The 15,908-nt window shown below is 56.8% G+C and overlaps 1 protein-coding gene across 1 annotated transcript in view; it reads left to right on the top strand.

Moving 5' to 3' along the window:
- Positions 1–393: 393 nt before the first annotated feature.
- The window catches only part of CAPN9 (calpain 9), a gene marked incomplete at its 5' end in the record, with an annotated part of 54,342 nt that continues 38,827 nt past the window's right edge, over positions 394–15,908 (top strand). The window contains 6 exon segments of the mRNA XM_082339688.1: positions 394–449; positions 1,444–1,641; positions 4,454–4,673; positions 11,652–11,711; positions 11,713–11,722; positions 14,621–14,739. Coding sequence (XP_082195814.1) covers positions 394–449; positions 1,444–1,641; positions 4,454–4,673; positions 11,652–11,711; positions 11,713–11,722; positions 14,621–14,739 — 663 coding nt within the window.

The raw sequence follows: 15,908 nt of genomic DNA, 5'->3' as shown, positions 1-15,908 counted from the left end.
GAGAGAAAGCCCCCTGGGGCCGGGAGATGTGAGGATCTGAGGTGGCGGAGGGCAGAGACCCTTCCCCCTGCCCCCACATGCCCCCTTGGGGAGGGCGGAGGGGGGCAGAGTCACTGCAGACTGTGCTTACCCTGAGAGGTCTCCGCTTTGGCCTTGAGAGTGACTGAGACAGTAATATTTAAAACTGACCGGAAACTTACTGCATTGGACTGAACACCCTGCAGAGGGCCAGGAGAGATGTGCGCTCCCTGCAGTTTTCGGGCTCCAGGGCCGCGGGAAAGCAAGTACTAGAAAAGAGGGAATTGCATTTCTGTACATGTGGGACACAGGGCGTGGATTTTGAGACCCCAGGCCCAGCTCTTACTGCAGAAGCTGACGATTCTCAACCTGGGTATGTGGAACTCCTTTGCATACGCTGTGAGTGCCACGTACCGGGGCACAGGTGGCAGGTGACGACCGGGACGGCCAGTAAGGGAAGAGTGCAGAGAGTTCCGTGCTGGGGGGGGAATAGAGCCGCCAAGATCCTAGGGCGGAGGGATTGGGAGTCTGAGAGAGGATGCCGGGGCATCGGCCAGGGCCCCCTCCCTCTGTGAAGCTGCCCTGCTGTCTAATCACCACTGGGCGTTGCCCTTTCACGGGCGTCTCAACGTAAAAAGAAACTCAAGCAAGTAAGTCTAGAGGGTTACAAGTGAAAACGTATTTCCCGTGCTCAGTCCACCCCTCTCGTTATGCCTTGTGTAATTCCCAAGAGAGCTTTATGCAGCTGTAAATGCGCACCCTGCTCCCCCTTTCTCCACAAATGGGGGTGTCCTCTGCGTCCTGTGCTGCACCTTGACCTATCGGAGACCCTCCGCGTCAGCGTGGAGGTCCTCCTGGCTCTGTTCCGTGGCTGTCGGTTATCCCACTTCCTGATTGGCCGGGCCATAATTTTTTTTATCATTTCCCCCAGTGGCGGGCACTGAGCATTTTTCAACTTGTTTCTCAAGTGAGCAGCGCTGCAACGAAACGGATAAGCTTGAACATCTCCACTTTGCAGGGGTGCAGGTTCATCTGCAGGATAATTTGCCGGGAGGGAGCAGTTGGATTTAGAGAGTGTGTGCATTTGTAATTTTCATAGATATTAATAAGCTGCTCTCCAAAAAAACTGTACCCGTTTACACTCCCACCAGCTATTAGGAGGGCATTTTTAGCTCAACAGACCCAAAGTTTTGAACCTTTCTTCCAGATCTGCCTTTCCTTCGTTCCTTTGCTCAGGTCCGAAAGCAGGAGGCCCCATCTTGCCCCCTGCATGAGGAAGCCCGGGCAGTTATTCTCCGAAGACAATCTGTCCCTTCTTCTCGCCTTCTCTCCTAACACACCTGCGCTGCTCACCTGGACACCTGTGTGAGCCTCCTGACTCACTTCCCCTCTTGTATCTTCCGCTACCTCTTCTCCACACGCAAGCACCGGGGCCCATGCTGCACCCATCGCCGCAGGCAGGCTCCTGACCGCCACCCGCAGACACCCAAAACAGAGCAATTCCAGTTCCCACTGCGGGGTCGTCTGTTTTGCGTACCTGTCATACCTGGTGCTGGCGAAGAGTCAGCTCTGCTACTGTAACTCCCGGCCCACTGGCGTCCAGGACAAGGTCTCTGCGCCCAGGTGAAGGTTCAGAGCGGTGTTCTTGGGTTTTGCCCAGAGGCCTCACAGACCCACCCAGGGGGCTTCTTGCATCCCACTGCCCTGATACACACCCACACCACCCCATGCCCGGGATTACTCAGGCCTCTTCTCTGGAGAAAGAGAAACCCAGCGGCCTCTGCAAGCTGAGGGAGTGCAGGAGAGAGAAAGAAAGGATGGGAAGACCCCAGGGCCAGGGTGAGGGTGAGTTAAGCTGGAGTTCCCTTTAGCAGTTGTTCTGTTCAGGGGAGGAGAAGGCAGCTAAAGTGATGAGTGGTCTCTGTGGTCACCACAGGGCTCAATGCCATGCATGCCTCTAGGCTGGTGACAAGTGGACAGGCCTTGTGACAAGCAATGTGCACCGTCCTGTCTTGTCTGTGAGCAAACCCACGGGCCTTGCCCTCCGGACGGGCGGAGCGCTTCCCTGCGTGTGTGTGGGAGCTGCACACAGGAGGCTGAGATCCCGCTGGGCCCCCAGAACGCATGGCTCAAGATCCTCTAAATATTCCATCCAGAGAAGAAGCAAAGGTTTGGAAGATTCACCTGAGAGGCTCAGGTACAGTGTCTGCTTTCCAAGTTCCCACAGCAAATGGGCAGCCAGCTCTGACCCACCAGGCTGGGCTGGGGGCGGGCTCAGAGGTGCTGGGATGCAGCCCTAAGTCCAGGCAGTAAGCTCTGCTGAGTGCCTGCACCTGGGACGTGGCCGGGGCACGGGTGGGGGGTGTGGACAGGTGACAGCACTCCTTCCTGCGGACCCTCCCCGCAGACCCGTGCAGGGGCCAGCGAGTGGGCGTGCTGGGGCAGGGTCCTGGCGGCAGGCCTGGCCCCCTGCGCTGGGGTGATGTCCTGGAGAGCAGGGGTGTGGGATGACCTCCAGGAGACTAAGGCATCTCTAAGCCCTTTTAGTGTATTTCCCGCTCACAGGTGTTTTTGCTTTAGTCACAAATGACAGTGCAGTCTCTGATTACCTAGTAACTAAAATGGGCTTTAAATAAACATGGGTTCATCCGGTCCGCAGGAGAGACCAACACAGCAGGACAGGACCCCTTGCCTGGAGAGGTAGGGGCACGGTATATGGACATGCATGCCTGGAGCCTGGAGAGGGTCCAGCATCACGGAAACCCCTTACGACATTGAGGTTGTGTTGAATTTCACTTCAAGGTCCTTTCCCCCTAGTCTCGGGGTCGTTTGAAGGGAAAATTCTGAAAGATCTGAGCTGGTGATCATTTCCCTGACCAAGGCGTCACAGAAATGAATGGCCCTCACGCTGCTGCACCTGTCTCCCGGGCCGTTCTCCTTAATCACCTGGAAACAGAGCTGTCTTACAAGACGCCAGCAGCTCCACTGTCTCTGGCAGAGAATTATTCCAGAATCCTTTATGGTGTGGTCAAAGAAACATAAGAAGCCTTTACTAGAGGCGGCAAAAGAGGCTCAGGAAGGGGGCTCTGAGATCCGGTGTCTAGGGCAGGGCAGGGGATAGACAGGACAGGGAAGGAGGCACCTGCAGCTCCTGACCCGGCCCGTGGATCCTGCCGGCTGCTTTGTTCCCAGCCGCCCCTCGCAGCCCTCACAGTTGCCCGTCATCCGAGTCCCAGAGGAACCGGGGCAAAGAGGCCCTGCCCAAGGTCACCCCAGGCAAATCTGGGAGTCCAACCCAGATGCCCCCAACTTCAGTGTCTGTACATCCCTGTAGACCATATGCAGGATTCTCTCGACAGAAAGTGTGTGGAGCCAAGTGAACGTTCCTGGGAATTGGGGGTCGTGTGAAAACTCATGCCACGGGCTTCTAACCACACCTATCAACTGCAGACCCCTTGACTCCACGGTGAAGCCCTTAGAAGCCCCGGGGCTTCACGCGGCGGCTCAGATTTTTATTAAACTGTTGCCCCAGAACACCATTTCTTCTCAAACGTGACAGCCTATTCGTAGAGTTTGGCAGGGCAAGGAATTTCATTAATATGATGTCTGTTTTTGCCACTGTTTTCCAAGACCAGCTGCCAGGAAGGATGGAGACAGCGGCATCCTTGCCCTGGAGGAGGGGCGGACATCCCCTGTGAGTGCACCCATGTCAGGGGTCAGAGCCCCAGCTCCGGCTGGATGAAATCCAGCCCTTCTGCTTTTGTAAGTAGAGTTGGATGGGGCACAGCCTCGATGTTTGGTTCACACAGCATCGTGGCTGTTTTTGCTCTACAACCCAAAGCTGAATAGCTGCCACACAGACCGCACGTCCCACGAGGCCGGGAAGTTTACTATCTGGTTCTTTCCAGACAAAGTTTGCCAGCCCTGCTCTAAATCAAAATGGGAGGCTGTGAGAAAGCTGTCCGTGCCACATGGACTATTGTGATTCACTAAGCTCTCTGCCAGCTACAGAACTCTGCAACTCTCTGATTTAAGAGGTGATTGAAGATCACCCCGTGCCCTCTCCCCACAGCAAAGCCCGCGCTGCCTGCCACCTCCTGGACCAGTTTGGTATCTTGTGCTCTTTTGCCATAAAGCCACCCTCTCTCTCCCAGCGGGGTCTCCCCCGTGCATTAAGCAGAGAGCGCTGTCTCCGCCCAAACCCGGCTCAGCCTCAGAGCTCCTGCTGTGCTACAGGAGCCTCTGGGAGGGCAGAGGGCTCTGTGACAGTTTGCCATCAGGGTGCGCCCTGTTTCTGTCTAACAGGGAGGTCCCCAGGAAAGCAGGCGGAGGCCAAGGTCCACTTAGTCCAGTGCTGCCACACTGGCTCCTTTTGACTGGCACCTGCATCTCACCTCTCCCCATCCGTCACTGACCCCGAGTCCGCTGGCCCGAGGACAGTTACGTCTTTCCTCTACCGGGCCCCAGGGCCTCGGGAGCCCCCGGCCCCCGAGGATGCCCGCATCACCCACTCCTCAGGCCAGAGCTTCGAGGAGCTGAGGCGGGCGTGTCTGCAGAAGGGCGTCCTGTTTGAGGATGCAGACCTCCCAGCCAACAGTTCCTCTGTCTTCTACAGCGAGAGGCCCCAGATCCCCTTCGTGTGGAAGAGGCCGGGGGTGAGTGCTGCCAGGGCGGGCGGGCAACAGACAGGGGGTGTGCAGCTCAGCAGCCCAGGAGGGGGCATCAAGGAAAAGATGGGCTGGGAGGCCTGGGCTATGCACAAACTGGACTTAGGCACATCTCCTGAGTCCCCTAGAAGGGATGCGGTTTGAAGGCAGGAATGGTGCTCGGGGGGCAAGTGGCTGCTCTGGGTGGTGGCCAGGGTATCTGGCTGCACCTGGCCCCCTGGCTCCACGATTCCCCGCCGAGGCCCAGGACTCAGGATCAGAGAGCGTCTTGTCTGTAGCTGGTGAGTGGAAGTCAAAGCTTTATCCGGAAGTGTCAGGTGACATGTCCCACCAGAGCCCAAGGGCAAACACGCAGAAACGGGTGAGAGGTGGCTCCCCGCAGATCCCTCACGCTAACGCTGAGACAATGCGCCCGATGTGCTCAGGGGCTTCTGGCCAGAGCCTAGGATGCTCAGAGGGGACAGAAGTTCACTCAGCGAGCGCTCAGGACCTGCGCGATGGACAGAAGGCATGTGAAGCAGGGATTCTCTCCCCAGACCATCTCCCTTCCTGGAAGGCAGCCATCATCTGTGTCCCCGCAGGCCCCCTGCCACCAGCAGTCTGGAGGTGATGGTCCCGCGTGGCACCAGCTGGTGCCTGGGACCAGGAATCAATATTTGCCGTGCTGGATTAGTCAGGACTCGACCTCTGACCGGGCGCCGGCTGGCTCTCCTTCCCCCAGGGAGGGTGCTGGTCTGGGAGCGGCCCCTGTGGGGACAGGACGCTGTGGGCAAGGCTAAGGGTGCCGGACCTAAAGGGGAGACCCTGAGTGCTGGTGCCACCCTGCCGCTAACGTGACCCCTGACCGTGGTCCCAGGCCTCAGTCTCCTCACCTGTAAGGTGGGAACAATAACGACCAACGTAGGCCCGACGTCTGGCACACGGAAGTTGCTCAGCAAGTGACGGCTGTTGTTCTGATTGCGGCTGCTATTAGTGCGCCATCAGCATCAGCTCTGAATCTCATCTCACCACGAGCACCACATCGACCTCACCATCTCCCTATATTCAAATAATGTCTATATTTTAAATACATAACATGTCTACTTTAAACAAACAAACAAACACGAAAACCTCCGGCCTCTTCAGGCCCGGGCCCAAAGCACACATAAGCTGTTACTTGCACAGTGGTAAGCTCTTTTTAAAAAATTAATTAATCTATTTATTTATTTTGGCTGCGCCGGGTCTTAGTCGCGGCACACGGGATATTCGTTGCAGCACGCGGGCTCCTTAGTTGCGGCACGCATGCGGGATCTAGTTCCCCGAGTGCAGAGTCTTACCCACCGGACACCAGGGAAGTCCCACGCAGTGGCTAGCTCTTTTTATTGCCATTTCCCGTTGTAGTCTGTGTGTGTGTATGTGTGCGCGTGTGAGCGCACATCTATAGGCCATGCTGCCGTGGTTCAGGTGTAAGCCACTTCTGGTTGTCCAGTATTTTCCTAAGTCTGACAAGGCTATCACGGAATGGCTCAGCCTCTCTTCTGAGAAATTCCGATCACTTCCTTTCCTCCTAACTGGTCTCCCTACTTCCAGCCGTAGCCCGTCAGGCCACCCCTACTGCCACCAGGGGCCTTGCCATCCCCTGCTCAGCGCCCTCAGTGGGCTCAGCATTAGCCAGGAGTGAGGCCCGGGCTCCCACACAGCCCCTGTCCCCAGGCTGCCCTGCGCCCGCCGCCCCTCCCCGCGGCCGGACCCTCCCATCGGAACGCCCTGTCGATCTGGGAGGCCCTTCTCTGCTTGGGGAATTCGGGCTCTTGCAGGGGCCTCACGCACCAAGCCTTCTTGGCCCCCTGAAGAACTGTCGGCCGTCCTATTTCAGCACTCATTCTGTTCTAATGTAATGACCTGCCTGTGTCCCTCCTCGGCGCCCAAGTCTTCCGAGAGGCAGGCCCTCATTCATCCCATACCCCACTGCACTCTCAGCTTCCAGCACCTTCTGTCACCTTCTAAACAATGATAGCAGCCAGCAGTTACGATGCCCGGCCAACACTGACTGTTCCAGGATTGTCTCATTTAATCCCACACAGTCCTAACATCTGGGTATTATCATTATCCCCGTTCTACCGAAGGAGAAGCTAGAGCCTGATGGGTGACGCGCACAGGCAGTACGTGACAGAGCTGGGCACCTCCCCAGGCACTGCCCCGGAGCATCGAGTGCGACGGGAACCCAACGCCGTCACCCCCGTCCGGGAGGGCGCCCACCCTCCAGCCTACGTGGTCATCCCCTGGCTTCAGGTGTCATTCTGCAGCCTACAGCTTGCCTTCTCTTTGCCAAAGTTGAAATTGCTCCACGATAAGAGCGTGATGTGCACAGGCCAGGCTGGAGACCGTCTTTGTCCCCTCCTGGAACGAGGGCCCCCGGGACCCCCAAGGGATCCCAGTGCCCCAGACCGCAGCTCTGGGAGGTGCTCACCTTAACATTGATGTCTGCTCAGTGCCGCCCTGAATGATGGGCGAGGCTCCCACCCAAAGGCCTGACACCTCGGGCCCCTCCATGCTCCGCTTTGATGTATCGTAACTGGGCAGCTGTCCTTCCTGCATTCACTTTCAGAATCCGTTCTGCCCTTTGCTTGGTCTGCGGCTGAGTTCACCCCCTCTGTCTTCATTCCCAGAAACACACTCTGCGTGTCTCCTACTCAGGGAGGGAAGGGGCTTTGTGTCCCGTCTTACGCACGTCTATGATGTCAGAAGCAAGGACCTGGGTGGGGATTGAGGTTGCTCTGGCAGGACGGAGCCCGGGGTCCCCGGGATGGGGTCAGCCAGGGCAGCAGGGCCACGGGAAGAGTCGCGGCGTCCCTCTGGGAGCCTCCGTGGCTTGGGCGCTGTCTGCCTTTCTCCTCAGCCCTCACGTGCTGCGTGTCCCAGCAGCGACTGCCCGGCCATCCAGTGGGAACGTGGGGCAGGCGCTCTGCCAGCACCACCTTCTTGGCAAACACAGCTCTGCTTGGGGGCCGGGGAGTGGTGCACGAGAGCAACCAGAGCCAGGAAAGTCATGGGACGTCTGGGGGTGCCGGAGAGGCACCTCGTACCCCCCGGGAGCCCAGGCAAGGAGGCTCTGAGGGGGAACCTGGGCCTGGGGTTGGGGTAAGAAGGGGAGGTCGCCCAGGGGTGAGCCTGCCCCAGGCCTCACAGGGAAGGCTGTGGATCTGGGGGGGCGTCTCCCGGCCTGATGGGGACACAGCCAGGGCGCAGTGCAGCCGAGGGCCTGCCTTCTGCGCCTGTAGCCCGAGCCCCTCAACTCACAAGCGCCTCGGCTTCCCTTCGCCCCCCGACTCCCTGTCTGCCTGCTCCCATCTGCCTTCTTCCATGCAATTCCCTCCTGACTCCTCGGCCTCCTGAAGGCCCGGTCCCCCCTCGAGCCTCGGCCGACGGCCCCTGGCAGCCTGCGTGCACCACGGCACGTGGCCGAGACCTCCCTGCACGGTGGCGCTCCCCTTGGGGCTGCCCTCCCCCCAGAGGCCATTGCGCTCCAGGTCCCCCTTCCCCCACCCCGTGCCCCCTTCTGTCTCGACTGCCCTGGGCACACGGCCGGGATCCACGCACAGCCGTGATCGTAGGGCCCAGCCTCTCCAACCTCGTTAGAAATGCGGCTTTTCCCTTTTAAAATTAAGTACTTAATAGAGAAAAGTCTGTGTGTTTGGCTGAGCCCCTAATGAGGTACAAGGTGAACCGTACAGGCCCTGAAAGCAAACGTTCCTGGACACTCGGTCCCAAGTCCTCCAGGGAAACCACCTGCTGGTGCCCAGGCCGGCCTCCCTCCCCGGGTCCCCAAGCCGCCGTCTGGGGTCACCTCAGCTCTGTGGAGACCCCTCTGATCCTCCCTTCACAGGACTGTGGTTTCAGGTAACCCTTGTCCTCAAGCCCCCAGACAACATTTCTCACGAACAAACACACCTCTGGGGCCCACACGCATATGCAGGACTCCCAGCCATAAGAGCCACGCACAGGAGCGCACACGGGGCACACGCGTGGGCTCACGCACTCCACATGCCTACACACGTCACACATTCAGCAGAGGAGGCACCCACACCTGTCCGCACACGTGCCACGTGGCACGTGGGCGTCCGGCGCTCCCACACAGCGCCCCTTCACACACGCGCGCACAGAACCGTGTGACCGGCGCAGGGTTACTCCGACGCACGGCAGCGCTGGACAGACAGAGGCATCGTCACACGTGACAATCTCGCCAGCCTATACCTCATGGCTGATTGGTATTGGCTCGATGAGAATTTCTGAGTTTTCTCTTTTTTTGTATTTTTCTCTCTCAATGCACAGTTTGATGCAATTTGATAAAATTCTCCTGAACAAAAACAACCAGTTGCAAGACAAGAGCTGGGAGGCGGGGGCACCTGCAGGTGCAGTTGGTGGAGCTGGTGAGGCGGGCGAGGCCGCAGAAGTCGGGGAGGGGTGGACAGCAGGGAGGGGAGGAGGGGCCTTCACGCCCACAGCCCATCGTGTGCCAGGGGGCCCAGCATCTGGCCCGGGGCTGGGTAGCGGTCTGCCAACCTTCAGACTCCATTCTACACGCGCTGCTCATGCAGGCCCTGGAGCAACTCCCCTGGGAGGGCCTCGGGGCCGTGCAACAGGGCTCTGGGGACTCCTGGGGTGCCCTTGCGGGCAGGGGCTCCAATACAGATTCTACCACCAGCCAAAATGTCCCATCTGGAGGAGGGTGGGGTCTGTGTCTCACGTGACAGATAAGAACACAGCCTGGAGAAGTCAGATGGCCGGCCTGACCCGCCGATCGGGGAGGGCTGCTGCTGGGACCACTCTCACTTCCCTGGTTTGCGCCTTCCCACGTGCAAACGCCCTTGGGCGCTGAGGTCAGGGAGAGAGAGAGAACATGGGGGCGGGGGGATCCTCACGGGCAAGGCAGGGCACAGGCACAGAGGAACTGCCCCTCACCTGTAGTTGCCCTTCCTGCTGTCATATGATGCCAAGACTCCCGAGGTTACCTGGAAAGAGGCAGGAATTCTAGGGCTGGTGTTCAGGATGTCAGCCAGCCCTCTGCCAGGCCTGGGTTTGTCCTACATCAATGGCACAGTGCTTTTCAGAAATTCTCCTGGTTGAGTTTGCTGGGATATTTTTATTTTTTTAATTGATTTGGCTGTGTCGGGTCTCAGTTGTGGCACGCGAGATCTTCTTTGCAGCACGCAGACTTCTCTCTCGTTGAGGCGCGCAGGCTCAGTAGTTGGAGCACGCGGGCTTAGTTGCCCTGCGGCATGTGGGATCTTAGTTCCCCGACCAGGGATCGAACCCGTGTCCCCTGCGGTGGAAGGTGGATTCTTAACCACTGGACCACCAGGGAAGTCCCTGGGATGTTTTTTAAACTAATAAACCCCTGGGCTGGCACATCCTGGAGGCTGCAAAGAGAGCCCCATCATTCTTTAGCCTGGGAATTCCTCCTTCCTTCAAAGAAATCACCACCCTCTTCTGGCCCTTTAAGACACAGACCAGAGGAGAAGCAGGGTCCTGGGAAGCTTGTGGAAAGCAGTTAAGGACAAAGTTCTTCCCCAGGCGTCCACCCAGACCTGGTGGCGAGTGGCTGTCTCCAGCCCTCATTTCTGGAATAGGTGGGGAAAGTCCCTCACTCACCTAACTGCATTTGGACCCAGTTAAAATGATGGGGGGCTTCCCTGGTGGCGCAGTGGTTAAGAATCTGCCTGACAATGCAGGAGACACGGGTTCGAGCCCTGGTCCGGGAAGATCCCACATGCCGCGGAGCAGCTAAGCCTGTGCGCCACAACTACCGAGCCTGAGCTCTAGAGCCCATGAGCCACAACTACAGAGCCTGCATGCCATAATTACCAACCCCCTAGAGCCCATGCTCCGCAACAAGAGAAGCCACCACAATGAGAAGCCCGCGCACCGCAACCAAGAGTAGCCCTCGCTCACCACAACTAGAGAAAGCCCGCACGCAGCAGCAAAGACCCAACGCAGCCAAAAAAAAAAAAAAAAAAAAAAATGATGGGGCATCCACTGTGTGCAGGACTTTCATCCACATCCCCTGATTTGCTGATTCCCCTCCCTGGACGGTCACACAATGCCTCTCAACTGCCCGCTGCCTCTGAAGCAGCCCATCCCCTGCCGTCACTCTGTCCCTCCCCAGCTTGTACATCTGTTCAGGGGTCTGGCCCCAGTCACTCTGCAGGGACTTTCTCTCTCTTGTTCCTTAACTGTAGTCCACACCAGGAATGGAGCCTGATGCCTCAAAAAATGGAAAGAAGATATGAATTTTATATAAATGCTCTCAAAAACCTTTTGTTAATGTTTTATACATATCTCTCCATGTTTTATATACATAATTATATTACATACACCTATATGATTGTGTGTAACATATAATAAAATATATAATGCACTGTGATAAAATTATATGAGCGATATGTGCACATAATCTATAGATATATAAAAATTTTCACCTAAATGTGTAGTTAAAAAAAGAAAGGAGCTGGAGGTGGGTGAGGGGGAATTTGTGCTTAATCCCAGGCCTGTGGTGTGGGTATTACTTCACTCTAAGAGGAGGAATTTGAAGCCCACAGAGGGCACAAAGCTCATAAGTGTGGAGCTGGCATGCAAGCCTGCGGCCCCGGCTCCTAGCCCAGGGCCCCTGAGAGGCGAAGGGAAGCCTCAGTGAGTGGTCTTCTGTGCAGCCAGGAGGGTCGCGTGTCCGTCTGGCCAGAGGGCGCATGGGAGTGCTGCTCAGAAGGCAGGACCTCTCCCCACGGGTGTGACCAACCAGCGACAAACCCAGGTCTGCGAGGAACAGGGTCACGGCAGTCTCTCACCTCTTCTTGTCCCTTCTTGGGAAACATCAAATATAGGAAAAAAGCCCTGTGCTCCGAGTAAGGAGAGAGCCCCTGGGCCTGCTCCATCACTCCGGCCCTCCACGCGGTGGGCCTCACTTTAATGATGCTTTCCTTCTTCCAGGAAATAGTGAAACACCCAGAATTCTTTCTTGGAGGGGCCACCAGGACAGACATCTGCCAGGGGGGAGCTTGGTAAGTGTGAGGGGATGGAGCGTGGAGGGATGGGGTTGGACAGACCATCCCATGGGGGCCAGCAGGAGTAGCACCGGGTCCCTGAGAAGCCAGGGGCACAAGAGTTGGGACAACATCAATGTGACCACCCTCTTCCACCTCCCTCCCCCTCCCTCCTTCCCAGTCTCCTGGTCTGGCCCCAGCTGAATGGCACCCAGGGACTCCAAGCCCCCTGCATCGTCATTCCTCTGGCGGGTGGATTCCCCTCTGGTCCAGGCTCGCAGCCCAGGAGTCTACAGAGAACAGAGATTCCCAGTGCCCTGGCCTGGCTCTCCTGCACCGTGACCAAGGCTAACACTCACATACAGGAACTCAGCCCCTGCCAGGTATTCTCCTAAGTGCACATTGCCTCATTTCATCTTCCCAACCACCCTTCCAATTTTACAGAAGAGAAACCAAATCTGAGGGAAGCTAAGTGACTTATCCAAAGTCACCGGAGTGATGGCCAGGCAGAGTCAGGGTCCTAACTGGCTCTTAACCATGATGCCACCCTGTCTCTCAGGGGCTCATACTTTGGGGAAGTCCCGCTCACCACCAAAGCAATCCAATCTCCTTCCTGCTATTGACTTGAGAGTGTCCCCAAGCCAGTTAAACTGGGCCCTACATTTCAGGATTTAGTCCAAAATTGGGCTGGGTTTACCTTTATTCTATCTATGTAAAAAAAAAATAAAAAGAGAAAGAGAGAGACCTAAAAAACATACCAGTGGAGCAAACTCACTTACAGCCGAGCTACCACCACTTTGGTCTAATGGTTAAAGTGGTCCATGCTGGAACCTCCATGTTGAGTGACCAAGCTCCCCTCACACAGAACGTGGAAGCCACAAAGCTCGAGGGATGACAGCTGAAAGACAGAGATGGTGGATCATAGATAGACCACAGAGAGCTAGATGGTGGAATTATATGTTCTAGATGTAACTTTGACCTCTCAGAAAGATTGCATTCAGATCGGCGTTCATTTACCGAGGTGCAGCCCCTAGGAGGGTCTCCCTGCCCCTGCTCCCACATCTCCCCTCTCGTTTCTCCACCCGCCTCTTCCTCTGCCTGCCCTCCCCCTACACCCCTACATTGCTCTTCAATAGAAAATCATGGAACGGGCGCCTTTATTTTTCACAGTTTTGGTTTGTCACATTGGTGTAAACGTGTATGGTTGGTTGGCGGTTGATTACAAATATCATTTTGTAACACTTCCGTTACATCCAATACTTTTCATAGCATACGTGTACCTTATGAAGGGTCACCATCAAATGGCCCTGCAGCCCAAAAAAAGAAGCAGAACAGGACCGCACCGTTGCCCGCCCCCCACCCGTTAGCACCCCCTGCGCGCAACCTTCTACCCAGCCGTCCAACAAACTGACCTGCAGGGGTGCCGTCTCCTGACCTGGGTGCGGTGCTAATGTGGATGATCCCACCTATCGGTACCCACCCAACAGAGATAAAGCAATCTCGTTTCTCCCTTTGTTTCAACTGTGTAACTAACTTTGGCTTCTGAACCTCCCCCTTCAAAAGCTCAGAGCAATTCGACTGAATGGACTCTCAGACCAGGAAAAGACACACAATTCCCTACCCTGGCAAAGGCAAAACTTGGAGAAGAGTGTGGAGGAGGTCAGCTTACAGCAGGAGCTCACTCCATCCAGCTCTGGCCCGCCCTGGCCACCGAGAGCTGAGAGCAGGGACAGTCACCTGGAGGGTACATGGCCAACTCTGCAGAACAAAGGGTGCTGAGAGCCTCCAGCTTCTGTCCCTTCCCCTCTGCACCTCCCCAAAGCCAGGCCCCCGGCTGCCAAAAACCAGCTAATGCGTTAGGAACCGGTGGTAGGCGTCCCGCTGGTGACACCCTAGGGAAAGCCAGAAGCGGAGGGCCTCCAAAGCAGCTTTCCTGACACGAGGCTCTCTGTGAGTCTCTTGCCTGTGGACGACATCCAGGAGGGGTCATTTGACAAGGCCCGAGCCCAGCGCACACGGCGCTTCCCAGGAACGTGTGCTCTCAGGAGGCCCAGCGGAGCGTGCTGGGGTCTCGAGTTCCACTGGCAGTGGCGTTATCTACAGAAAACAAACAGATGGGGGATAAACGTGGAGGTCCTGCCCTGCCACTTAACTGGATCCTTCTAGACCTCTGCTCACGCGTGTTTCATAGGCAGCATCGAAACACGGCTGGGCACAGAGGGGGCGCTCGCTCTGTTCTCTAGACAGGCGGATGGAGGCCGCAGGAGTCTGGCACGACACGGACCAAGTATCGTCTAATGTTTGTTTGATTTCGCTTTGGAGTTTTCCTCTACATGTGTGTTAACATGAAGACGTAGTTGGGGAAATCAGTAGATCAGTCAACAGATCTTGAAAATGCAAGATAATTGAAAGCAAATATCCACAGAGCTACCATTATCTATAACTAAACTGAGTCTAGGTTAGGGGGAGGCCTTGGTCCCAGAAACATCCTCCCCAGGCACTGCAGGGCGCTATCTCTGAGACCCCCCAAAGACCGCAGGTGCTCCTGGGCTACAGCTATGCTGCACCTGTTACCCAGTCCTGCTGATGCTACCGTCTGCAGCCTCGGCCCCCAGAGGGATGGCTCTGGAACTTCACAGCACCGATGTGCAAGTATGTCTGAAATCCAAGCAAGCATATCCTGTAACATCGCCAAGACAGTGACAGTTCTTTACTACAAACTGGGCAGGAGAAGAGTCAGGAAGGGAAGCAGAAGGGAGGACAGAGGTATTTGCTGCTATTCTGATTCTGTCCACTCTTTTAAATGCAGAAAAGATGTGGCCACACCTGGAACGCCCCACATCCCTTTCTGGCCTCGAGTTTTCCTGTTTCTTGTGAATTGGTGGCGAAAACTGATTTCTGGCTTTCATTCTGCAGGCGACTGCTGGCTGTTAGCTGCTGTGGTCTCCCTTACGCTTAATGAAAAAGCACTGGCTAGAGTCGTCCCCCAGGACCAAAGCTTCGGCCCGGGTTACGCAGGGATATTCCACTTCCAGGTAAGGGGGCACCGTGGCCAGTGGACTGACCTCTTAGGGGCTCAGTGTGATGCCATGGGCCTCTCCAGCTGCGTGGGAACCCTGGAAGGAAGCGCCCCTAGACCCAACCGCACTTCGTCAAGGAATAACCCCCGAAGCGTTAGGAGAGCCTTGCAGGCGTTCTGTCGTGAACCCTTGCAGGGAATATGCAGGAAAAGTCTAAGAGCTGTTTTGGCAAATCTGGAGACCCATTTGTTAAGGGTTTTAGTATCTGGAATTTCTTGGGCTTTAAGCATAAATGGTCTGAAACGACTATACCTCCTGGGAACTGGATTGTTTCTCACAAACTGAGTCTCCTTATTAAAGAAATATAGGTTTGGAGACAAGAGTGAGTTTAAAAATAAAAGCTGGGAGTATCACAGCGGCATCTCCTGTCGGGATCCCCTGGGGGGGGGGGCCTGCCCTGGGGGTCCCTGCGTATTCTCACCTCCCCTTTCACCCGCTCCTTCCTCCGCCCCCAGACCTGCAGCAGCTCGGACCAGCTATTGACACACGCCCCTCTGCTTACTAAGTGGGGACCTCACACAGTTTTCTTGGTGGCCCTGGGCCTTCGCATACTACCTGGAAAAAGGAGAAATGACATTGCAGGCTCTGCTAGAACAAAAAGGGATCCTTCAAAGGAGGCGCAGGTGCAGACACAACCCTCCTCCTGTCCCTTCGGCCCGGCACCGCCCCTTCTCCTCTGGGCCAGCCCAGCCCTTCCGTCTCCGTCTCCGCAGCCGCAATCTGAGTTCTGATTCCGGCCCTTTCGCTGCTTCTCCTCAGGTAGGGCCTGGCCCTGCTGGGTGCCTGTCAGTCACCTGCTGATGTCTGGTGACAATACTGTCATCTCCCCCGTGGGGAGAGGGGCACTGGAGGTGAGCCCCTCCTCCCTCTCCTCTCCTGTCCTCACCCACAGTCCTGGCCCCCGGGCTGATGGGGCCCTCTCTCTGCCACCGGCAGTGCCCTCTGAGCCAGCGCTCCCTTGGAAAGCCGGCCCTGAGCGCCCCCAACCCTGGCCCCTGCTCCAGGGAGCCCGAGGCCCAGCCCGGCCAGCAAGCGCACTGCTCCACAGTGCCTCTGCCCCCAGGGAAGCCTGGGGTGACACAGGTTGGGAAGATGAAGCCCCAGGGGGAGCCCAGAATATCCCC

The sequence above is a fragment of the Balaenoptera borealis genome (genome assembly GCF_965194805.1).
Source record: "Balaenoptera borealis genome assembly, chromosome: 10".
Lineage (NCBI taxonomy): Eukaryota > Metazoa > Chordata > Mammalia > Artiodactyla > Balaenopteridae > Balaenoptera > Balaenoptera borealis.
This window is presented reverse-complemented; position numbering and strand designations above follow the sequence as displayed.